Source organism: Ranitomeya imitator, chromosome 7 (genome assembly GCF_032444005.1).
Source record: "Ranitomeya imitator isolate aRanImi1 chromosome 7, aRanImi1.pri, whole genome shotgun sequence".
NCBI lineage: Eukaryota > Metazoa > Chordata > Amphibia > Anura > Dendrobatidae > Ranitomeya > Ranitomeya imitator.
In genome coordinates this window covers 36,380,680-36,406,970 of record NC_091288.1, presented here as the reverse complement: position 1 = coordinate 36,406,970, position 26,291 = coordinate 36,380,680, and the positions used below count along the sequence as shown (strand labels likewise).

The window sequence follows — 26,291 nt, the reverse complement described above, 5'->3', positions numbered from 1 at the left end:
TCGTGACGCCACCTGTGGTGTTCGGTCAGGGTGACCAACGCTGCTGTGGGGTCCGCTGGGGTGATGGAATGGCAGCTGGATGGTATACCTTCCCACAGGTGAAGTACGTCCCAAGGGCTTCCCAGTAAGGTGGATGGTGATGGTGTGAGGTGCAGTCAATAACGAGGACACAAGGTTGCAGTCTCTTTACCTCTTTACTGAAGACTTCAGGATCCTCAATCCAGAGCACGCTTAACAAGGCTTTCTGAGACCGGCAGGTCCGATGGGCACTTCCAGAGTTCCCTATGCAGGTGGAAATCAGTGCATACCACTAGCGCCTGTGTGTTGTAGTGCTACCCTGCTGAGCATTCAGAATAGTCCTCACAACTGCTGTTCTCGTTCGTTCGTTCTTTCTAATTCTCTCACGCTTGTTCCAGATGTTACTAGTTTCTCGTCCCCCAGGTATGTTATGGCTAGGACGCACCCGTATGACGGGAAGGCTCGGAGCTCTTCCGGGACCCTAGAGACACCCCTCTCCACGCGTTGCCCCCTATGTCTTCGTAGGAAATTTAAGGTAGACAGCCAACCTATAATTAACTGTCCTGCGGAGTTCGAAGTAAGGCCTAGAGTCAGTTACTCCCGCGGTGTTCCGGCCACTGGCTACGCGCCTCAGTAGGATGTTGCCTCGGTCTTACGGCACGACTCCTACTGGTTCTCCTTTGTGCTTGATCTCGTTTCTCACTGTTCCACAATATCCTTCCCTTCGTGTCACTTTCTTAGGATACCGCCGCGGGGTGTGCAGGTGCGGTTCCTTAACGTTCTGCTCTGTTCGCTAGGCACCTGCCAGGTTCCCATGCCTGACAGGGACCCCCCTGTGTCTTCTCCCTGCAACACCCCCTGCCATGGGATGTTGCCTGAATCCAACCCAGTCAGCTTCTGACTAACTTCCTATCCAACCCCTAGTTTTACCAGTGTGAGGAGTGGCCCAATAAATAAAGCCTTTTTCTCCCCCTAGTGGCCGGAGTGTGAAGTGTAATGTGTGCTGGTGATACCTGGTCAGTAGAATTCCTTCAGTGCCATCAGACGTACCATCACTCCCCTTAGTGGCAGAGTGTCATACTGCAACGACCAGATCTCTGGGGCGCTGCATTTTCATGTAAAATACTATTTTTCATTTCTATTTAAAAAACATACAAAAAAACCCTTGCAATTTTCACATTAATTTAAGACTCCTACTTTTGTTCCTCAAATGGACATTAGCAGCAATAGACTGATTTAGACCCTATTTTGTTTGTATAGCTGAGTTATCTGAGCATGCCCTAGGCTGGCCTAAGGTCTCTGTGAAGGAAGAGGGGGGAGTAAGGTGTGACATCACCTATTGTGAATGGTGGATCCTGTGTTATCTGCTGTATACAGAGGTGTTATCGGTCATTGTACAGGATGAGGAGGTGAGCTGTGACATCACCTATTGTGAATGGTGGATCCTGTGTTATCTACTGTATATAGAGGTGTTATCAGTCATTGTACAGGAGGAGGAGGTGAGCTGTGACATCACCTATTGTGAATGGTGGATCCTGTGTTATCTACTGTATATAGAGGTGTTATCAGTCATTGTACAGGACGAGGAGGTGAGCTGTGACATCACCTATTGTGAATGGTGGATCCTGTGTTATCTGATGTATATAGAGGTGTTATCAGTCATTGTACAGGAGGAGGAGGTGAGCTGTGACATCACCTATTGTGAATGGTGGATCCTGTGTTATCTGCTGTATATAGAGGTGTTATCAGTCATTGTACAAGAGGAGGTGAGCTATGACATCACCTATTGTGAATGGTGGATTCTGTGTTATCTTCTGTATATAAAGGTGTTATCAGTCATTATACAGGAGGAGGAGGTGAGCTGTGACATCTCCTATTGTGAATGGTGGAGCCTGTGTTATCTACTGTATATAAAGGTGATATCAGTTATTGTACAGGAGGAGGAGGTAAGCTGTGACATCACCTATTGTGAATGGTGGATCCTGTGTTACCTACTGTATATAGAGGTGCTATTATTCATAGTACAGGAGGAGGAGGTGAGCTGTGATATCACCTATTGTGAATGGTGGATCCTGTGTTATCTACTGTATATAGAGTTGTTATCAGTCATTGTACAGGAGGAGGTGAGCTGTGACATCACCTATTGTGAATGGTGGATCCTGTGTTATCTTCTGTATATAGAGGTGTTATTAGTCATTGTACAGGAGGAGGAGGTGAGCTGTGACATCACCTATTGTGAATGGTGGATCCTGTGTTATCTGCTGTATATAGAGGTGTTATCAGTCATTGTACAGGAGGAGGAGGTGAGCTGTGACATCACCTATTGTGAATGGTGGATTCTGTGTTATCTACTGTATATAGAGGTGTTATCAGTCATTATACAGAAGGAGGAGGTGAGCTGTGACATCACCAATTGTGAATGGAGGATTCTGTGTTATCTACTGTACATAGAGGTGTTATCAGTCATTATACAGAAGGAGGAGGTGAGCTGTGACATCACCTATTGTGAATGGAGGATTCTGTGTTATCTACTGTATATAGAGGTGTTATCAGTTATTGTACAGGAGGGGGATGTGAGCTGTGACATCACCTATTGTGAATGGTGGATCCTGTGTTATCTACTGCATATAGATGTGCTATTATTCATTGTACAGGAGGAGGAGGTGAGCTGTGACATCACCTATTGTGAATGGTGGATCCTGTGTTATCTACTGTATATAGAGGTGTTACCAGTCATTGTACAGGAGGAGGAGGTGAGCTGTGATATCACCTATTGTGAATGGTGGATTCTGTGTTATCTACTGTATATAGAGGTGTTATCAGTCATTGCACAGGAGGAGGAGGTGAGCTGTGACATCACCTATTGTGTATGGTGAATCCTGTGTTATCTACTGTATATAGAGGGGTTATCAGTCATTGTACAGGAGGAGGAGGTGAGCTGTGACATCACCTATTGTGTATGGTGAATCCTTTGTTATCTACTGTATATAGAGATGTATCAGTCATTGTACAGGAGGAGGAGGTGAGCTGTGACATCACCTATTGTGAATGGTGGATCCTGTGCTATCTACTGTACATAGAGGAGTTATCAGTCATTGTATACATAGCAGCACCTGCCTTTTATATTGTTTTGTTTTGTCATCATTTTATATTGTAATAAAATTATTTTGGGCTCAATATGCTTCTTTGGTCTGGGCTTTATTCACGCACCATAGTTTAAGTGTCTAAACATTTTCCCCTTAGATTTGAATGAGATAAGGAAAAACCAAAGGTACAAAAATGCATATTCACAGCGGAAATGCAATGAAAACACATATAATCCGCACAGTATCTATATATATAATTGTCTAAGGGGTACTTCCATCTTTCTGTCCCGGAAAGCACGCGTCGCTGATTGGTCTTGCCAGCTGCCTGTCATGGCTGTCGCGACCAATCAGCGAAGGGCACAGTTAAATTAGTCCCTCCCTACTCCCCTGCAGTCAGTGCCCGGCGCCTGCATACTCCACTCCACTCACCGCTCACACAGGGTTAATGCCAGCGGTAACGGGCTGCGGGTACCGCACTCCGTAACCGCTGCTATTAACCCTGTGTGACCAAGTTTTTACTATTGATGCTGCATGTGCAGCATCAATAGTGAAAAGATTTAATGTTACAAAAAAAAAAGTTATTCTCACCCTCCGATGTGGCGCTGTCCTCGGCAGTGCAAACGGCAGGTTCCGGTGCTAAGGATGCTATGCGAGAAGGACCTGCCATGACGTCATGGTCATGTGACCACGACGTCATCACAGGTCCTGCGCTCATACCAACCCTAGGACCAGAAGCTGCCGCGTGCACCGCACACAGGCGCCAGGACTACAAGAGCCCTTCAGAAGGTGAGTATATGTTTATTTTTTATTTTAAGTCTTTTTTAACCTGTTCCATTCGTGGCTGGGCAATATACTACATGGCTGGGCAATATTCTACCTGACTGGCCAATATACTACGTGTCTGTGCTTTATACTACGTGGCTCTGTGCTGTATACTACGTCGCTGTGCAATATACTACGTGACTGGGCAATATACTACATGGCTGGGCAATATACTACGTGACTGGGCAATATACTACGTGACTGGGCAATATACTACGTGGCTGGGCAATATACTACGTGGCTGGGCAATATACTATGTGGCTGGGCAATATACTATGTGGCTGGGCAATATACTACGTAGCTGGGCAATATAGTACGTGGTTGGGCAATATACTACATGACTGGGCAATATACTACGTGACTGGGCAATATACTACGTGGCTGGGCAATATACTACGTGGCTGGGCAATATACTATGTGGCTGGGCAATATACTACGTAGCTGGGCAATATAGTACGTGGCTGGGCAATATACTACGTGACTGGGCAATATACTACGTGGGCTGGGCAATATACTACGTGGTTGGGCAATATTCTACGTGGCTGGGCAATATACTACGTGGACATGCATATTCTAGAATACCCGATGCGTTAGAATCGGGCCACCATCTAGTTTTATCATAAACCTACGGTATATAAATATCAAGGGCACAAAATAGAAATGTCAACTAGCACAAAAGAATCAGAAAGAACCTAAACTGAACAAGTGCAAGGCATCAATGTAATCAATAAAAAACTTTTCTTAAATATAGTTTTTATTTAAAAAACAAACAGTAGGAATCTATAATAAAAGCTGGAGATCAAACATCATATGTGCAACATGATACATACAATACTGGGTACTGGATGCTACATATACTGTATATGCAATGATACAAAGTAAACACTAAATAGTGGGAATAAATCCCATCATTTCCTTGTCATGAATTAGATGAGGTGCCCTCATCCTGCCCGTTTTGGCAGAGCAGGGAAGAACTATAATTAGTGAAAAAATATTGCAACTCTTCAAAGCAATTTCTCCTAGGAAACCATCCAATCTCTATAATTCACAGCACAAAATACAAGATGCTGATGGCAGAACCGATGCAAGAGTGACAGTAAAATTGCTGTTGAAGCCACTTTAGGAGAACCCCTTGCTGGCATTTTTTGACATGGGCTCTCCTGGGTAAACTTGGAGGCTGTGCCAGGATCTAAGGCCGGTTTCACACGTCAGTGGGTCCGGTACGCGAGGTGACAGTTTCCTCACGTCCCGGAGACACTGACTCACGTAGACACATTAAAATCAATATGTCTCTGCACATGTCAGCGTGTTTTCACGGACCGTGTGTCCATTTGGAAAACACGGAGACATGTCAGTGTTCGTGGGAGCGCACAGATCACACGGACCCATTAAAGTCAATGGGTTCGTGTAAAACACGTACCGCACCGTACTTAATTTGGAAAGGCACACCTGTCTATATAAGGGTATGTGCACACATTGCGGATTTGCCTGCGGATCCGTAGCGGATTGGACGCTGCAGATTCGCAGCAGTTTTCCATCCGGTTTACAGTACCATGTAAACCTATGGAAAACAAAATCCACAGTGCACATGCTGCGGAAAATACCGTGCTGAAACGCTGTGTTGCATTTTCTGCAGCATATCAATTCTTTGTGTGGATTTTGCAGCGTTTTACTCCTGTTCCTTTATAGGAATCCGCAGGTGGTAAAACACAGGTGAAATCCGCACAAAAAACACTGGAAATCCGTAGGAAATCCGCTGGTAATCCGCTGGTAATCCGCAGGTAAAACGCAGTGCGTTTTACCTGCAGATTCAAGACAAAAACTGAGCAGAAAAATCTGCACAGAAATCCGCAATGTGTCCACATACCCTAAGATCTCACAGCTCACAGTGCATGTCAGACCAAATGAGAATCATGAGGTCAAAGGAACTGGCCAAGGAGCTCAGAGACAGAAATTGTTGCAAGGCACAGATCTGGCCAAGGTTGCAACAGAATTTCTGCAGTACTCAGTTCTTAAGAGCACAGTGGCCTCCATAATCCTGAAATGGAAGAAGTTTGGGACCACTAGAAGACGTCCTAAACTGACCTTGAGAGCCTTGGTGAGAGAGGTTAAGAGGAACCCCAAGATAACTGTGCCTGAGCTCCAGAGATGCACTAGGGTGATGGGAGAAAGTTCCACAAAGTCAACTATCACTGCAGCCTCCACCAGTCAGGCCTTTATGGCAGATTGGCCCAACAGAAACCTCTCCTCAGTGCAAGACATATGAAAGCCCGTATAGAGTTTTCTAAAAAAACACATGAAGGACTCCCAGACTATGAGAAATAAGATTCTCTGGTCTGATGAGATGAAAATAGACCTTTTTGGTGATAATTCTAAGCAGTATGTGTGGAGAAAACCAGGCACTGCTCATCACCTGCCCAATACAATCCCAACAGTGAAACATGGTGGTGGCAGCATCATGGTATGGGGGTGTTTTTCAGCTGCAGGACAGGATGACTGATTGTCATTGAAGGAAACATGAATGCGGTCAAGTACAGAGATATCCTGAATGAACACCTCTTCCAGAGTGCTCTGGACCTCAAACCTGGCCAAAGGTTCAACTTCCAACAAGACAATAACCCTAAGCACACAGCTATAATAACAAAGGAGTGGCTTCAGAATAACTCTGTGACCATTCTTGACTGGCCCCAGCCAGAGCCCTGACCTAAACCCAATTGAGCATCTCTGGAGAGACCTGAAAATGGCTGTCCACTATCGTTCACCATTAGCGAATATACTCGTTGGTTGGGTTTTCCATAGCAGCTCGGGTGATCTCCGAGTATTTGTTAGTGTTCAGAGGTTTTGTTTTCATTGCCGCAGCTAAATGATTTAAAGCTATTAACCAGGCTGAGTACATGTGGGGGTTGCCTGGTTGCTAGGGAATCCCCACATGTAATCAAGCAGGCTAGTAGCTGTAAATCATTCAGCTGCCGCGATGAAAACTAGATCACCTGAGCTGCTATGGAAAACTTGAGCAACGAGTATACTCGCTCATCACTATTCACCATACAACCTGACGGAACTGGAGAGGATCTGCAAGGAAGAATGGCAGAAGATCCCCAAATCCAGGGGTGAAAAACTTGTTGCATCTTTCCCAAGAAGACTCATGGCTGTACTAGCTCAAAAGGTGCTTCTACCCAATACTGAGCAAAGGGTCTGAATACTTATGACCATGTGATATTTCAGTTTTTCTTTTTTAATAAATTTGCAAAAATGTCTACATTTCTGCTTTTTTTCAGTCAAGATGGAGTGCAGAGTGTACATTAATGAGAAAAAATGAACTTTTTCGTTTTTACCAAATGGCTGCAATGAAGCAAAGAGTGAAAAATTTAAAGGGGTCGAATACTTTCCGTACCCACTGTATTTGTACACATGGGCGTAACTATCGCGGTCACAGAGGGGGCCAGCTGACATCAGCTCATACTTCAGCTAGATGTGCATCCTTGGGCACAGGAAGTTCCCTGCACTGCAATGCAAGCCGCTGGCCGAATAGAGGCAGACAGCTGACGTTGGTATGCCAAGTGTTAATGTCACATAACAGTGACATCATGTGTCGCCGTAGCAGGCACGCCGATGTCAGCTGCCGACCTCCATGCTGGATAGAGAAAAGGATATCTCATGTTGAGAGACTAGAAGAATGTGAGCAGAATGCTTTTTTTTATTTGCAGAGGCAGAACAATGAACATATATACCAGAAAGGGGCTCAGGATTGAGGTGTGTTGCGCAAATCTACTGTGTACTGTCTTCCAGCTCCTGTTTAACTGGAGTCTACAATTACAGAGAGTAACAAAGCTGTGAAAGGCCACCTGCCTGGCGCCGGTTCCCAAGATCACTTTTCTGACTTCCTTACACGACTATCATCCAGTGGCCTTAACATTGCATGCTATGAAGTCATTGGAGAGAATAGTACTTGCCTACTTGTGCCCGAGGGTGAGGGTCTACAATGACTCCCTACAGTTTGCATACCAGCAGAGATTGGGGGTGGGCGATGCGGTAGTGTCTCTGCTACATACAGTACATTCATTTTTGGACAATGATGGAACTGCAGTGCGCGCCGTGTTCTTTGACTTCTCAAGTGCTTTCAATACCTTACAGCCGCCCTTACTACGAAATAAGTTGACTGATATGGCGGTAGATGAGGGGATGGTGAACTGGATAAATGACTACCTAACGGACAGGCCGCATTTTGTAAGGATGGGGGAGGTTATATCTGGCAGTGTATGGAGCAGTGTTGGAGCCCCTCAGGGTACAGTGCTGTCGTCCTTCCTCTTCACATTGTATACAGCTGACTTTCAGTATAAATCAGATCTCTGCCACCTCCAAAAATTCTCAGATGACTCAGTGATTGAAGGGGACATTGTGGGGGAGGGGGGTTAGGAGGGATATAGAAGGGTGGTTTGTGGTTTCTGACTTTGTGCACTGGAGCAAGACTAACTGTCTAGAACTAAATGTGAAGAAAACCAAGGAGATGGTGGTGAGTTATTGTCAGACTCGCGCCCAGACTGGTGGGTGCGAGCGAGGGGGTGTGGCCCCACTGTGCCACAAACCAGACTACCCTGGAAGGGGCGTGACTCTGTAGCTACCTTGATGCTCACTGGAGCCTCTGTTGGTGAGGTCAGACTTGTGCGGCAGGCAGCTGCCAGGTACCACTCCAGGGTGGTGTCTGGCTGTGGCTGCTGATCCCACTGGGGGACGGAATACTGCCAGGCAGGCACGGCTGAGACACAGGCAGGCGGGCACAGCTGAGACAAAGGCAGGTGGGCACAGCTGACACAGGCAGGCGGGCATGGCGGAGACTCTGGCAGGCAGGCGGGCATGGCAGAGACACTGACAGGCAGGCGGGCACGGCGGAGACACATGGAACACAGGCGGGCATGGTGGAGACACAGGTAGGTGGGTACGGCGGAGACACAGGCAGGTGGGTACGGCGGAGACACAGGCAGGCAGGCACGGCAAAGACACTGGCAGGCAGGTAGGGACGGCGGAGACACAGGCAGGCGGGCACGGCGGAGACACAAGCAGGCAGGCACGGTGGAGACACAGGCAGGCGGGCATGGTGGAGACACTGGCAGGCAGGCAGGCACGGCGGAGACAGAAGGGACAGGCACTGACTTGGAAGGCACAGGAACACGGGCAGGTGTGAGTGATATTTGGGAACAGGTTGGGGCCTCTTCAGACTGGAGGAGCAGGGACTGATTTAGGGAGGACAAGAGCACAGACAGGTATGAGATATATGGGAACAGGTGCGGAATGAGAGTGGAGCAGAACCACAAGGAGGGGACCAAGGCAGAACCGCAGGGAGCGGAGCCGCAGATCGAGAGCAGAGCAACAGAGCGAAGAGCAGAGCAAAGCTACAGAGTGCAGAGCCGAGAGCGGAGCAAATCCACAGAGTGCAGAGCCGAGAGCAGAGCAAATCCACAGAGTGCAGAGCCGAGAGCAGAGCAAAGTCACAGAGTGCGGAGCAGAGCACAGTAAAGCCACAGAGTGCAATGCTGGAAGCAGAGCAAAGTTGCAGAGTGCAGAGCCAAGAGCCGAGCAAAGCTGAAAGCAGAGCAAAGCCGCAGAGTTTAGAGCTGAGAAAAGAGCAAAGCCACACAGTGCAGAGCTGAGAGCAGAGCAAGCCGCAGAGTGCGGAGCCAGAAGCAGAGCAAACTCACAGGATGCAGAGCTGAGTGCAGAGCAAAGTCACGGGAGGAGGAGTAGAACCACAGGAGGCGGGGCTGAGAGCAGAAGGAGTGAACACAAGGAAATGCACAGAGATAGGGAAGGCCCAAAACTGGGATATCAACAGACACAGGAATAGTACTAGGTTGAGACAGGGTCAGGATAAGGCACAGAAACAAGGACACAGGCCAGGATACAAGGCCCCACTGGGTGGCAGACACGGGAGTAACAGAACACAGGTACAGGCCAGGGTTCGATGTCCCCACTGGGTGGCTAACACAAGAGATAGAGACAAGACCTGGTACCTCAGCAGCAAGACACTGACTGAGGAAGTAAGTTGCTAAAGCATTCCCCTAGGGGTGGGAATGGGGAGCCACTGGGTGGCTAACACGAGATAGAGATGGGATCTGGCACCTCAGCAGCAAGACACTGACTGAGGAAGTAAGTTGCTCAGGCATTCCCCTAGGGGTGAGAATGCCTTAAGTATCAGAGGCCTCTAGGCAATTGGCCGGGGACACCTTAGGAAGGTGCCCACTGACTCTATAAGAACCAGGAAATGCCGGGGCCGCCACCCTAAACACACAGCCAGGAAGCATGCACAGAGCAAGCAGGAGACATAAGGCACACAGCATGGAGGTCGAGATGGTTGAAAGCTAAAAATATTTGGGGGTTCACCTTGATGGCAAACTTGATTGGAGGTATCATACGGAGAAGGTTTATAAGAAGGGAATGAGCAGACTGTACTTTCTATGGAAGCTCAGGTCGTTCAGTGTGTGCAGTAAAATGCTCAAAATGTTTTACCAGTCCGTTGTGGCAAGCGCAATCTTTTTTTGCTATCATATGCTGGGGCAGTAGTGTGTGAGTAGCTGACGCTAATAAGCTCAACAAACTTATCAAGATGGCAAGTGCGGCTGTTGGCCTCCATCTTGATTCCCTTGAAGAGGTAGTGGAAGGTAGAATTCAGAAGAAGTGTAGGGCTATAATGAACAATAATACACACCCAGTTCTTGAAGCAGAAGAGCACATTCAGCAGTCGTCTAATCCTACTAAGGTGCAAGATGGAGAAATTCAGGAAATCATTTGTGCCTACTACTAAGGGGATATATCACAATTTCCTAAAGGTACCTTCGCATTGAACGATATCGCTAGCTATCCGTGACGTTGCAGCGTCCTGGCTAGCGATATCGTTGTGTTTGACACGCAGCAGCGATCAGGATCCTGCTGTGCCATCGTTGGTCGGAGCAGAAAGTCCAGAACTTTATTTCGTCGCTGGATCTCCCGCAGACATCGCTGAATCAGCGTGTGTGACGCCGATTCAGCGATGTCTTCACTGGTAACCAGGGTAAACATCAGGTTACTAAGCGCAGGGCCGCGCTTAGTAACCCGATGTTTACCCTGGTTACTAGCGTAAACGTAAAAAAAAAAACACTACATACTTACATTCCGGTGTCTGTCCCCCGGCGCTGTGCTTCTCTGCACTGTGTAAGCGCCGGCCGGAAAGCAGAGCACAGCGGTGACGTCACCGCTCTGCTTTCCAGCTGGCGCTCACAGTCAGTGCAGAGAAGCACAGCGCCGGGGGACAGACACTGAAATGTAAGTATGTAGTGTTTTTTTTTTTTACGTTTACGCTGGTAACCAGGGTAAACATCGGGTTACTAAGCGCGGCCCTGCGCTTAGTAACCCAATGTTTACCCTAGTTACCAGGGGACTTCGCATAGTTGGTCGCTGGAGAGCTGTCTGTGTGACAGCTCTCCAGTGACCACACAGCGACGCTGCAGCGATCGGGATCATTGTCTAGATCGCTGCAGCGTCTCTAAATGTGACGGTACCTTAAGGGTGGAAGACGACAATGACCTATGGCTGGTGCACTAATGACAATGATCAAATATTTAAGTACCAGCATTTACCCAAATTTGTTTGTTACATAATGTGGTTAGTCATGTGCAAGATCTATGTCTAGTAATTACTTTATGTAATGCTGTTTGTAATGTTGTAATGTTGTAGTGTTTGAAATGCTGTTTGTAATGCTGTTTGTAATGTTGTAGTGTTTGAAATGCTGTTTGTAACGCTGCTGTAATACTATAATTTCACTATGGATCAATAAAGTGTATCGTATCCTATATACCAGGATGGGGTACGTATCTACCAGGATTTGGGACATATTTTCCAGGATGGGCCCAGGATTAGGGACATATATACCAGGATGTGGATCATATATACCAGGATAGGAAACATATATCAGGATGGCATCAGGGTGTGGAACATAGAGTGGCATGTAAAAGTTTGGGCACCCAAGGACAAAATTACTGCTATTGTGAACAGTTAAGCAAGTTGAAAAGGAAATGATCTCTAAAAAGCCTAAAAGTTAAATATGACACATTTCCTTTGCATTTTAGGTAAAAAAAAGTGTAATTTTATTTTATTTTAAAAATTACTAAAAAGAAAATGGTCTAATGCAAAAATGTGGTCCCCCTCTGGAACTCTCTGCCCCAACACGTCCGACTATCAACCACAGTCGGATCCTTCAGACGGAACCTGAAAACTCATCTCTTCAGGAAAGCCTACAGCCTGCACTGACACCGCTGCCGCCTCATCACTGTCGAAGCTACGGCCTCACCAACACCGGAGCTCCTGCAACCCTCAACCTACTGTCTCCTCCCCCATAATCCTGTAGAATGTAAGCCCGCAAGGGCAGGGTCCTCGCCCCTCTGTATCAGTCTGTCATTGTTAGTTTGTTTACTGTGTGTGATATCTGTAACTTGTATGTAACCCCTTCTCATGTACAGCACCATGGAATCAATGGTGCTATATAAATAAATAATAATAATAATAATTTGCCTGTTAGGGTTATGGCTTGTTCACTATCATATTTAAAGGGACTCTGTCACCTGAATTTGGAGGGAACAATCTTCAGCCATGGAGGTGGGGTTTTTGGGTTTTTGATTCACCCTTTCCTTACCCGCTGGCTGCATGCTGGCTGCAATATTGGATTGAAGTTCATTCTCTGTCCTCCGTAGTACATGCCTGCACAAGGCAATCTTGCTTTGCGCAGGCGTGTCCTATGGAGGACAGAGAATGAACTTCAATCCAATATTGCAGCCAGCATGCAGCCAGCGGGTAAGGAAAGGGTTAATCAAAAACCCCAAAACCCCGCCTCCAAGGCTGAAGATTGTTCCCTCCAAATTCAGGTGACAGTGTCCCTTTAAGAAAGGCCGGAGGATGCAAATTTACCAGCTTTATAAAAACCTAGCCTTCTCTAACCTTGTGCCAAAAAACAGCAGCCATCTGTTCTTCTAAGCAGCTGCCTAGCACTCAGAAAATGAAAATGATGGTGGTCCATAAAGTAGGAAAAGTTTATAAGAAGATAGCAAAACATTTTCAAGTTGGCCTTTCCTCAGCTCGAAATATAATTAAGAAATTGCAGTTACCAGTAACAGTGGAGGTCAAGATAAGGTCTGGAAGACCAAGCTAAATTTCAGTGAGAGCTGCTTGTAGGGTTGCTTGAGAGGCAATTCAGAACCCCTGCTTGATTGCAAAAGACCTTCAGAAAGATTTATTAGACTCTGGAGTTGTGGTACATTGATCTACTGTTCAGAGACACCTTCACAAATATGGCCTTCATGGAAGAGTCTTCAGAAGAAAACCTCTCCTGTGTCTTCACCATAAAATTCAGCATCAGAAGTATGCAGATCAAAATTTTGCACTTGGGGCTCATTACGCCACTGTGTGTATGTATGTAAATTTATATATTTGGTCAGAATTCATTGTCTATTTGGGACAGAATAATACTATTTTTCCATGATGGAAAATTGTATAGTTGCTTTAATTCCCTTTTAGATACATGGCCATAGAAGACATAGCTGATATATGGGAGATTATATACATGGGTGTTTCTATTTCAGTGCTACATATTTCCAGTGTTTGTGTATTATCTTCCTCAAATATTGTAATAATATGGCTTACTTTACTTCACCATCTAATTGTGGAAAAACAAACAAAAGGAAAACACAGAAGTTTTGTTCAGAAATTTCTAATCATCAAAGTTAAACAAAACAAAAGAAGAAAATAGAACGAGAAGTTAAAAAAGACCTTTAGCAATAAAAAGCTTATAGTGTGTGTTGAGCATGACTAATTATACCGTCCCCTGCTTGATACATGTCACCCGGAACTAGGATGAAACAAGGGCTGCATTGTGATGTTTTCAAGAAAATCCATGGCAATGACAGGGGTTGAGAAATGAGAATGTGAAGGTCAGAGAATAGAAGACGTTAATGACAACTGTACACATTTATTGAGAAGTAAATGGTCTGCATATGTAGGACTGGATCTCAATAAAAGTCAGCTTTGAGGAATTAATCATACTAATTCAAATTCATATTAAGGGTCGGAGTTATCTGAATTACTGGGCATCTGTAATACACTAATATAACAAGCAAAAAATAGAAAAAGAGGTTTACATCTAGAATAGGATTAGTTGGGGTCTGACAGATGAGACCTCACACTCATTCCAAGACTAAAAGTGTCATTTGCAGCAATGATGGTGGTCAGACGTACAGAGCCCTAACCCCACAGTTCTGTACAACGTGTACAGAACTCAGCACCTATTCACTTTAAGGCTTTGGTCACATGCAGCATTTTTTGCAGCATTTTTTTTCTACAACCAAAACCTTCCCTCTTGGCAGAAATATCAATGTGTATATTATGCAGCTATTTGCTGTGTTTTGCAGCATTATGGTGTGGATAACATGTGCGATTTGTCTACAATACTTGTTTAATTAAATGAGTTTTATTCACTAAAAATGCATCAAAAACACTGCAAAAGCCAAGCAAAGCTTGCTTACTGTTTTTTTGCACTCTCTAAATGCACTCTATTTGTGAAAAAAAAAGCATAAAGAATCAAAGAGGTTGTCCACTACATTAACATTGACAACCTATCCTCAAGATAGATCATCAATGTCTGACCTGTGTGGGTGCGTCACCCGATCAGCTGTTCTCTGTGTCGGCAGGAGCCTGAACTGCCCAGCGCAGCTTCATTGACAGAGTAGTGGCCATGACAGGGTACTGCACATCCACCTGCTATTGATTTGAATAAGGGTGGATGTGCAGTACCCAGCCGCGGCCACTATACAGTAGACGGAGCTGTGCTATGTAGCTCCATAAATACGCAGTTCCGGCCACCGCCAACATTGAGAACAGCTGATCGTGGGGGTGCAGGGTGTTGCACCCCACCAGTCGGATATAAAGTACCGTATATACTCGAGTATAAGCCGAACCAAGTTATAAGCCGAGGTAATTTTATCTCAAAACCCGGGAAAACTTATTGACTCAAGTATACACCGAGGGGGGAGATGCAGCAGCTACTGGGTTGACAAGTCTGCCCTCTCCCGGTGAGTCTCCTGCGAGTCTCCCATCTCACCATTGCTCCACGAGCCTCCCACTTCTAAGCCACTTACCCACTTCTTTATAGCAGCGGTGGTGGCGGAGCAGCGCTATCCTGTCATGTATGGAGTCTCAGAGGTGGAGGCATGACGGTAATGTATGGAGCAGCAGTAGCAGTCGTGGAGGCAAGCAGTATCCGTATGGCAGGTGGAGGTTGCGGGCGGCCTATATTTTCACTGCGCACACATCACTTTCGGTCCCTTTCATTATGGCTTATGAGTATTCGTGACGTCACCAGAAGTTAAGCATGCGGCACTAAAAATACAGGCCGCCCAAAACCTCCACCTGCCGTACGGCTACTGCTTGCTCTATATGTTACCGGCACGTCGCTACCTCCGGGATGCAATAGATCCATGATTGTGCTCCGCTGCCACTGCTGCTGTGAAGGAGGGGTAAGGAACACCCTCGGGGAAGAGAGACAGACCGGGGGAGAAGGGAGACAGACCGGTGGGGGTGACTCGAGTATAAGCTGAGAGGGGCACTTTCAGCCTAAAAAAAATGGGCTGAAAATCTCGGCTTATACTCGAGTATATACGGTATTTACAAATTTAATACAGAAATGTGTTTGATAACCGTTCCAGGTAATTAAAGTCTACAGTGAAGATGGGACCAGCAGAGCCCTGGAGGTGCCAAATGATACCACGGCTGTGATTGTGTGCCAACTTTTGATTCAAAAGAACCATTATATAGATGACCAGAACTGGACACTGTTTGAGCAGCTGCCTACATTGTGTCTAGGTTAGTGGTTGTGTTCCTATGTCATTACGAATATGGAAATGTGAGTTAACACAACTAATCTTTTTTAGCACTTTATTTCCATTGTCCTGGTTAGAGCTTAGCTTTTCACCAGATCTTTCACCAGAATTCAAAATACAAACTGCATTCGTATATTTCTTAGTCCTGATGAGGCGGTTGTACTTACCTTAAACACCCGTGCCAGAATGGTAGAATACTACTGAAATTAAGATGAACATATATAACAAGTCCAGTAAAAGCGTGAAAGAGCTCATGAGTCAGCTTTTATTCATTGAGTCTCCTCCCATTCAGCCTGACTGACAGCTGCAGCTTTCACTGAGCAGGGTGAGATCTCAGAGGCCGGACAGAGAAGAGGCACTCAGAAGCTGTCAATCAGGCAAGGCTAGTAATAGAAATATATAGAAATATATTCGTAAACCTCGTTTGCCACGTGGATGTTCCGTGTGGGATCCGATTGTTTTTTATGCACCCATAGACTTGAATTGGGTAAGTCTCATCTGATATGCGTAATAAAGTTGTGCATAGTATGATTTTTTTCTAATAGATGGTCGGACCGAGAGAAAAATAATTCTGAATAGCCCTATCGATAAACATGGGTCAGTGTTGGGTCCAATCCAATATAGCACATCGGACTTATGCACTCATCTGCATGAGCCCTAAATGAAAGAGCCTTCAAGGATTTGTTCATAGGGTTGCCTCTATTATTTTCTAGAAAAAATGATATTTATCCCTGTTGTTATTTACCCCTGATGTTATTTACCCCTTATGTTACCAATAACGCACACTTACCAATTAACTAAGTCCCTCAAAGGCAACTGCTTTGCCATGTTGAACTGGTGGATGGGCCACAAATTTCTGTTCTGGGACCTCTCATTCACTGTGTTGATATCTTATGGATCACCGATGAATGCTGTACATTAGACTATCTGGATGTTCCTGCATTAATGCGTATCAGCGATGCTTATTTTCAAGACCTGAACTAACTAATTTGACAAATTAAATACGAGATCAGTTCAACACATAGTAAATAAAGACATAATAAGGAGCGGTGGGCGTCCTTACTGCCCCTTAGTTATAGGACTCCTGCAACTTGCCTGAAATCGTTTTTGTAGTTTTTTTTTCTTTTTGAGAAGATCATGTATAATCCCCATTGTAAATGGATTTGGTCACCCTGGACCATAGTATAATACAATATTTATTTATTTCCAGAAAGAATTATAGAAGATCAAGAGCTGGTGATCGATGTGCAGTCAAAGTGGGACATGGAGGAAGACTGCAGATTTTGCTTCAGGAAATATTACGCGAAATACGAATTTTTCAAAAGTCCGGAGGTAGGATGCTCACCATCAATGACTTCATGATATTAAAGGGAAACTGTTAGCAGTGTCATGTTATTCGAACTTTGATGAAATACTAACAGGTTGCCTCCTTACAAAGATCCATTGGGCAGATTTATCTAACGTGGCTAGTGATGCGCGAACGTGCTCGGATAAGGTGTTATCGGAGCATGCTTGGGTGCTAACCGAGTGTCTTCGGCATACTCGAATAATATGTTCAAGTTCCCGCGGCTGCATGTCTCGCGGCTGTTCGACAACCGCAACAAATGGAGGGATTGTCTAACAAATAGGCAAGCCGAAGTTATGGGGAAACGTGCTTGTTGAGTATGTTGGTTGTCTCCTCTCTGACTTCATCTGACTTGTTAGACAGGTTACTCAATGTACAAATGGGAGAAAGCCTGAGTGGAGACGCACAACGGCGTTGAAGTCTTCTTCCTCTCTGAAGAAGCAATTTGCATACTCCTATATACTTATGAGATGTGAGACATGTCCCTTTAATCCTAGTGATAGCCACTGGTGGTAGGCCAAGTCATTGTTAATTTTCACCAATGATCAAGTCTATATGACTCGTCATATTCCAACGTGTACAAATATAAGACATTTCAGGATACAGCTTCATCACTTTATTTCATGATGCATAATATCAGTTTCTTAAAGAAAACCCTGCAGCTTTGATGGCAAAAAAGAGCAAGTAGTTAAACTATAAATCCAGCTCTGAACAGCTGTATGTCTGGCATATTAGGAAACAAGCAAACATACCGGCCAACAATGCCCTCTATGAAAATAATGGTTGGTCAGCGACAGAGATTGTTACAATAGATGCCATTTTATATGTTATCTTAGAGTAAATAGACAGACAGGAACGTGTCCTCATATAACCTACAGAAGCTATTATTCCCATAGATGCACTGAATCATCCCATGGAGAGCACCAACACTGCAAGAAAGCGCTAATCTTTTATAGGATAAGATATTTTAAGTGAAATCCGGACATTATAAGAGCTTTTGGCTTATACAGTTTTTTATGTGGAGTATATAGTTTCATCATATTCCATACCATTTACAGAAATTGAGCTGAAATTGTTATTTGCATATTTGCATTATTTTTAGTTACCGTACATTGCTTTTTTTTTGTTTTACTGGTATTTGTTAAAGTATTTTGCTCCAAATTCTTTAAAATGACACACGAGGTTCAAGAGTTTTGCTCAAAATAATTTTCATTTCTTTTATTTTTTGTACCTTTTTAGAGCAAAAATTCCCATTTCGCTAAAAAGTAGCAAAATTTGCACCAAAATTTTAGATATACAAAAAATCAGTCCGGGTGGGTTGTGGGATTTGGAATGGGAAGATGAAAGTTCATTGGCATAAAAATTTAACAACTTTTTAAAATTTTTACAATTGATAAATGAGTCTAAGAGCGCATTCAGACGTCTGTACAATTAAGCGGTGACACGGAGGCCCGTGACTATAGAGAAAAACCAACAAAAGAAGGGGATTCTCAACAACAACACAGTTTATTGTGCTCCAAATGATTGGTGCAATTTTTGCTATATTATTGTAATGGACAATCTATTGTATCACTTAGATTTTTCATATCTACACATGATAGATGTAGACTGCAACGATGGGGTAAACACATATATGTGCAGGACATTTTTGGTCAGCTCGTACTATAGACATCTTTTTTATGTGTGACAGCGCATGGTACGGATAACATACACCTCAATTTGGACACATTTTGCTCAGTGTTTTCTTTTCCTCTATGGTGTACTGGTCATCTCTGTATTTTAATTGTTTTTTATATCCTTTTGGTTTATCAATAAAAATTAATTATTTTCTCCTTGTTGGAGGGTCCCCTTCCTTTGTCGGTTTTTGTCTTTACAAATTGGTCTAAAATTGAACCTCAATGCACGGACAGGCCACGGGTCTCCTGACCCAAGCATCATGGCCTACTATATTTTTCCTTGACGTTGTAATTTTCAGGTCGGGAGACCCACAGGCAGACCATGCATTGTGATCCGATCTCGGACTAATTTCAATGGACGTCTGAATGCGCCCTAAAAGATCTAGAAGTTCGAATCCTTTTTCACAATGACGAACATAAAAGAACCCAAAACAAAACAGGTGAACACATAGAATGTAGACTTTAAAAAAGGCGCAAAACTAACTAAAATTTAAAAAAAAGAATAAAGTGAAAAGCATGTGAAAACTAGACAAAAAAACTCAGCGCAAATGCAATTACCGGTAATCCAGAGCATAGTCATCTAAACGCCCTATCATGACTTATGGGAGGAAATACATGGACACGTCAGGCATGCATACTGACTCATTGCAGATGTTGACCATGGAACATATTTGAACTCAGGACCCCAACTTTGCAAAGAACCTGTGCAAATCAATGAACAAAAGCCAGCAATTCTGGAATTTTTATTTTGGGGTTTTTATTTTGCCATTACGTGTGTGGTAAAATTGATCAGGGAACTTTATTCTTCAGCTTGAAGTCAGTGCAATTACAGACATACCATAGTTATAAAATAATACCCAATTAAAAATAATCACAATATATATACAGCTCTGGCAAAAATTAAGGGACTACTGCAAAATGTTCAGTTTGTCTGATTATTTATATTATTTTGTCCGTTTGATTCAAATAATTTGCTGCTTCCCAAAGGAATTGGAATTTAATATAATACCAGATTTATCAAATCATGTATATTCCATCCTGCTTACTTTGAGTGCCACCTTTGTGCGTCCCCTATTGTCACATCTCTGCTTATTCAAAATTGATATTTTAATTGTTTAAATAAAAATATATATTTTTTATCATGGATCTCTTCTGTATTCAACCCATTATTTGGTTTGAATTTTGGTAACTCACTCTTGAGGTTTCGCCTCCACTACAGTTCTAGTGCCGATATTGTACTATAGGCATATACAGAGTCTGTCTATGTGTGAAAGTGTCATTTCTGTATACGTTCTTAATCATTTCACCTTAATAGGACTATTTTCCAGATTTAATGCTGTCTCGTTCTAATGAAGTTAATGGTACAGTAAAGCCCTTGGATACATTAAAGGTTAGTAGTGATCACATAGGCTACGCGCACATTGTCATTCATTTTATCCACCTCCAGTTATAACTACATGAATCAATTAATAAGCATTACAGGCTTTCCTCTTTCTTCACAGAACGCACAGCTCTGCTGTTCTCCCAATGGCGGCTTATGGGTCAGACCTGTCCATCTGCCTCCTCCAATTACTAAAATAATAACAAAGTGGTTTTTAATTGGGGGAGGCTGAGGGGCAGGTGTGGTAACATGATCCCCCCACTAGCAGTCATTTTTGGACAGGAGTGCTGTGTAGGATGTGACGAGGCGAACCTGTAAGGGCAGGTGCAGACCACCCCATTATCACTCCAAGTGCAATCTGACACAACATCGGATCTCACCGGGACCAATGTTAGTATATGAGGATGTGCACAAGTCCAATTTTTTCCTGCACGCCTGAGTTTGATTCAATATTCGGATCGCACTCAGCCGTACAAGTCAATGAATCCGTGAAAATGGACAATGACTTTGACTGTTGGACAGTTTCTTCTCAATTCTGGATGCCCTGTGGTTTCTTTAAGAGAGTGTCCCAAAAAATTTTTCTAAACTTTCTCTTCCAAAAATTATTTTTTTACCATGGGTCACACAATGCTAGGATCACTTTCTGTGAATAAAACATCACTTGCATCGGGTCCATGAACTCAATAAATACAACTGATTCTTTCTATTTCATAGTATGTGATCTGATTTCTGATCCTACCCTGAAAGTTCCCTTAATGGAGCTGCTTCTGAAAAACGGTGTGGTGTGACCCTATTTCTGGAAGGACTAGCCGTCCATATAGTGTATTTTAGGGCTTCCAACTTTATGACGTCTCATCGTATTGGAAAAAAAAAGATGGGGCCCATTAAATTCCGGTGCCAGATCCTTTGGTTCTTACGTGAGATAAGTCACCACTAGAGATGACTGAACTGATTTGCGGGATCCTTGTCCACCAGCCATGGAAGCCCTGATAATCACCTCCGTCCTACAGGCATCCCCACCTCCTGTTTTGACTACCTAGCCTGGCATGGCATCATGTGGTTCTCATGTTGTAACAATGACGTTGTACCAGGACATCTAATCAATAGAAAAGCCAGGGATGCCATTTGGTTTGCGGAGCTCCTGTCCGGAGGCCACGGAATACTGACGTGGCCGCTGGACCAAGGTCTTGCAAATGTATTTGCTCATCTCTAGCTGTCACCAAAGGTGTCTGACAGACCATATGTACTCTCTATCAATCTGAGCAATCATATGTATTGGGGGGGGAGGGTGGTAGGCATGGCTGCGGGTGGATGTGTAAACTTGATAATACAAGCTCTATTGCTTATGTTTGTTCTTTACATAGATGTTTCTTAGTACAACCACATGCCCTGAAGTGCACAGTTACTTGTACATGTCAGAGAAAGGGAAGAAGTCATGGAAGAAACTGTATTTTGTGCTACGACGCTCTGGACTATACTTTTCCACAAAAGGAACATCTAAGGTAAAGCAAATCCTGACAACAAAAACCTAAACAAATTTTGTTTTTCAATCATACTGAATGTCTAAAGGAAGTGTCCATGGTGAGAAAAAATGGAGAATGGTACAAAGATGCAATATATTGCACAACCTGTGGACATGAGTTATGCTGTTTTTGGGAATAGCAGGCACGTTTTGCAACATTTTTACATGTTTTACAAAACCCCTACTTTTTTATTAATGACTTATCCTAAGGATTAGTCATCAATATCAGACTGGTGGGGGCCCGGACACTGGTGGCAACCCCAAACAATCAGCTGTTGGATGTAATCTGTATAAATAGTTGAACACTTACTGAAGAAAAAAAGGTGCCGGTCTTCGATACCTGGCAGAGACTACTAAACAATGTTCAGAGCTGTGGTGTATCTCGCCGTACAACATTTACAACTTTCCATCATCAGAGTTGATAACAGTTGATTTTTAGGGATGCCAAGTGTCAGCCCCCCAACAATCTGATATTCATGACCTATCCCAAGAGTAGGTTATCACTATAAAATTACTGGACTATCCCATTAAAGAGGACTGGTCACCTGGTCAATATTAGTCAGCGTTTGCTCTTATTTTATTGCCACTGCTTGACATTATTTATTTATTTATTAAATCCGCTTTACAGTTCTAGAAATAGGCACCATTTTAATTGGTGTTTGTTTTGTTGGTCATTATTAAGGGTGTTACAGGATCCTCTGGGGCGTGTCTATAGACTGCTCTACTGTATTACTCTCTAACCAACACCCCTTTGTAAGGACCATTAAAATAGCTACTAAATAAAAAGCAAAAGAGGGAAAAAGGGGAAGGAGATTGTCAGCTCACCCGTAGTAGATGCACCTTGTTCAGCAGGCAACTCGCACGGAGTCGTCTCAGACGTCAGCCATGTGTGAAGGAAAAAAAATGGAAATGGATCCTCCAGTGATGAAGCCAGTGGAGATGATATAAAAGTAAAAAAACTTTATTGGAACTATACAAGGACATACAAACTGGACATTACCCAACACCTGGATAGGCAAACTGATGTGTTTCCGCAAACAGCCTTAATCATGGTACCATCTTACCACGATTAAGGCTGTTTGCTGAAACGCGTCGGTTTGTCCATCCAGGTGTCGGGTGATGTACAATTTTTATGTCCTTGTATAGTTCCAATAAAGTTTTTTCATTTTTATATCGGCTTCACTGGTTACATCACTGGAGGATCCCTTTCCTTTCTTTTTTTTACTAAATAAAAAGGGTCCATATCTTTGGAACCATATGGCAAATTTAAAAAAAACAACAACAGCAACAAAATTAAATACTCATTGGTGTAGTGGAAATAAAATCAAAGCAAAAAGTGGACACTTTTGACCTGATGAGTGGTTCTCTTTAATTAAAAAAAAATTTTGACCATGGCATCTCTGTATTTCTTTTTTCATATTACTATATTGTCCAGGAAATGTAAGCATACTTTACAACCCTGGTTCACTAAGTTTAAGTACAGATAGGTTTTAGCTGTATGGTTTGTCATGTTTTAGATAGGGCTTTCTTTTTTTGTTCTGATGTGTTATGGGACAGAAATAGTTTGGACTAATGAAATTCAAGGGAAAAGAAAGCGGTCACTAGGGAGCGCTGTGAGGGTCACAGTTAAAATTGAAAGCAAAAGGTCCACCGCCACTCCAGCCGTTAACCTTCTAGGAGGATACAAAATGCAGTAAAGAATAGTAATAACAGTCCTAGGAGCGCTGGAAATGAGACCAAAACAAGGATTTTAGTGTTGAACCACAACGCGTTTCAACGGTTAAACCGTCTTCATCAGGTGGAAGTTACCACCTGATGAAGACGATTTAACCGTTGAAACGCGTTGTGGTTCAACACTAAAATCCTTGTTTTGGTCTCATTTCCAGCGCTCCTAGGACCGTTATTACTATTCTTTACTGCATAGGATAGACTAATGGCTTCCTGCTCCAGCTCTGAGGATGCAGATAGAGCCGAAATAGGGACATATTTCTGCACTCCCTTGACTATAGGACAACTGCCTGGTTCTGGGAATGTCCTGCTGGATCCAAGGTAGTAGAAAGTTAGGCACTACCCTATGGTGCCCAAATGCCTTATTGGGGAATATAAGCAGGCGTGCTCCATATTCATCAACTTAGACATATTGGTTGGTTTTGTTGCATGAATTTCTCTGTTCATGTCCTGGCACCGTATCTCTACCGGGTGGGCATTAAATAGAATGAACTGAAATATTACTTTTCTCTAAATCACAACTATCTTTTATGCTACAAAATATTTTATGCCTGAATATAGAAGTCAAATAAATATCTACCAAATGTATATTCTAATACATATAACCATGCACATACTGGCAACTTCAAGACGCTATGCAGAAGATACCTACTGATCTTTTGTTTCCTGTCTTTGCCGACGTGGGTAAAAGTTGAGTAAAACATGACCACAAACTTTATTAGTAAAACTTTAACATGAATACGTAATACTGCAAGGGATGTTTTGCCCTATTACCATCCAAACTTGGCAGAAAACAATGCTTATTGCCTGTTTAATAATCCATGGAGTCAGGGTTACGCAGGCGTCCGCCAGCATTGCTTCTTCCACGAATGATGGAAATTCACAATCATGAATACAGGAAAACTCAGTTATTTCAAATAATAATCCATTTATTTACTTACACATAGATATTCATAAGTACTTTATAAATTATATATGTTCAACATATCGGTGACATGTCTGCCTAGGGTTGTATGTATAAAAATACACAAGAGAATGGACAGAATATCTGGAAATTCTGTAATTTGTCATTTTTTTTTTTTCAAACTAAATGATTTGAAAGTGAATGTTCAACTTTAACAGAATTTTCTTTATTCATCTATTTTATTTTTATTTTTTTAATCAAAAATTTTCTGCTGAGTAATGTCATCATATATCTTTATGGCAATTGGATCTCCTATTTTCTTATACAGAGCTCCAGATTCCTTGTATACACACAATTAGATAAAATTCTATTTGCATGTGGCCCCCACAAGGGGGATCTCACCGCATACATTTACACATCAAATATTTTATTACTGTATGCATAAGGCTCCTTAGCTCCCTCTAGTGGTGACTGAATGCAATCGAAATTTTATAGTTTAATTTAAAATCTATTTAGGAAATTTAAGAGCACGGGAACCTAAATAAACTCTGGTTCTAAACTTATATTGTTTCCAAAAATCAACACAAACAATGTTAAATGATAAATAAATAATACACAGTGTGAGCATTTTTATGAAATGTTATGGACAGTATCTTTCTAAACCAGTACAGTAACTTATTTTATCTATTAGAATCTGTCCCTTATATAACTCTTCATATCTGGCAAATTTTAATCTTTATCATAGTACTGTAATATTCAGTAAAAAAGGCCCACATCTAGACCAGAAAATGGATGCATCACTACACAGTCAGACCATTGATTTCATATGATACTAATCAATGATTCATTTCCCCTGTAGAGGCGCTGCAGGGAATTGGAGCACTTTTTAAATTGTTGCACCACAGATTTTAGTTAATCCCTCGAAGTCCTAGAAATAGGACAGTCTATAATAAGGTTGTCTTCAGGGAATATTCTCAAGACTTTTATACCTAAGTCAGTTGAGCATTATACCCCACAATCCCCCCACACATTTAATTAATCACTGTTTTTTGCTAAAGTCCATCCTAGAAATCAAAAAGTAAAACTCATAGTATATTACAAAATTTTTATCCTGATACGTTACATTTTTCTTCTGTCTAGGACCCCAGACACCTTCAATTCTTCAGTGACTTGAGCCAGAGTAACATATATATGCTACTGTGCACAAGAAAAATGTATGGAGCTCCCACAGACTATGGATTCTGCTTAAAGGTACAGCATCATGTTTGTACTACTAACATAATAGCTCAATTATTTACAATTATTTATAGCCCCACCTCACGTGACCCCCCCCCAATGAACCTATCCATTACAGTAAATGGCTGCCCACTCTCCCCAGTCCCACAAGCTCGCTGCCTCGGGGTAATCCTTGACGCTGATCTCTCCTTCAAACCACATATCCAAGCCCTTTGCCGACTTCAACTCAAAAATATTTCACAAATCCGTACATTCCTCAACCAAGAATCTGCAAAAACCCTAGTCCATGCCCTCATCATCTCTCGCCTTGACTACTGCAACCTCCTGCTCTGTGGCCTCCCCTCGAACACTCTCGCACCCCTCCAATCTATTCTAAACTCTGCTGCCCGACTAATCCTCCTGTCCCCCCGCTATTCCCCGGCCACTTCCATCTGTCAATCCCTTCACTGGCTCCCCATTGCCCAGAGACTCCACTACAAAACCGTAACCATGACGTACAAAGCCATCCACAACCTGTCTCCTCCATACATCTGTGACCTCGTCTCCCAGTACTTACCTACATGCAACCTCCGATCCTCACAAGATCTCCTTCTCTACTCCCCTCTTATCTCCTCTTCCCACAATCGTATACAAGATTTCTCTCGCGCATCACCCCTACTCTGGAACCCTCTACCAC

General features: G+C 43.2%; 1 protein-coding gene across 1 annotated transcript in view; it reads left to right on the top strand.

Moving 5' to 3' along the window:
- GRB14 (growth factor receptor bound protein 14) overlaps positions 1 to 26,291 on the top strand; it is a 49,763-nt gene that overhangs the window by 8,544 nt on the left and 14,928 nt on the right. The window contains exons 2-6 of the mRNA XM_069735347.1: positions 15,650 to 15,806; positions 17,034 to 17,155; positions 20,160 to 20,234; positions 21,590 to 21,727; positions 25,520 to 25,630. Coding sequence (XP_069591448.1) covers positions 15,650 to 15,806; positions 17,034 to 17,155; positions 20,160 to 20,234; positions 21,590 to 21,727; positions 25,520 to 25,630 — 603 coding nt within the window. The remainder of the gene's footprint in view (positions 1 to 15,649; positions 15,807 to 17,033; positions 17,156 to 20,159; positions 20,235 to 21,589; positions 21,728 to 25,519; positions 25,631 to 26,291) is intronic.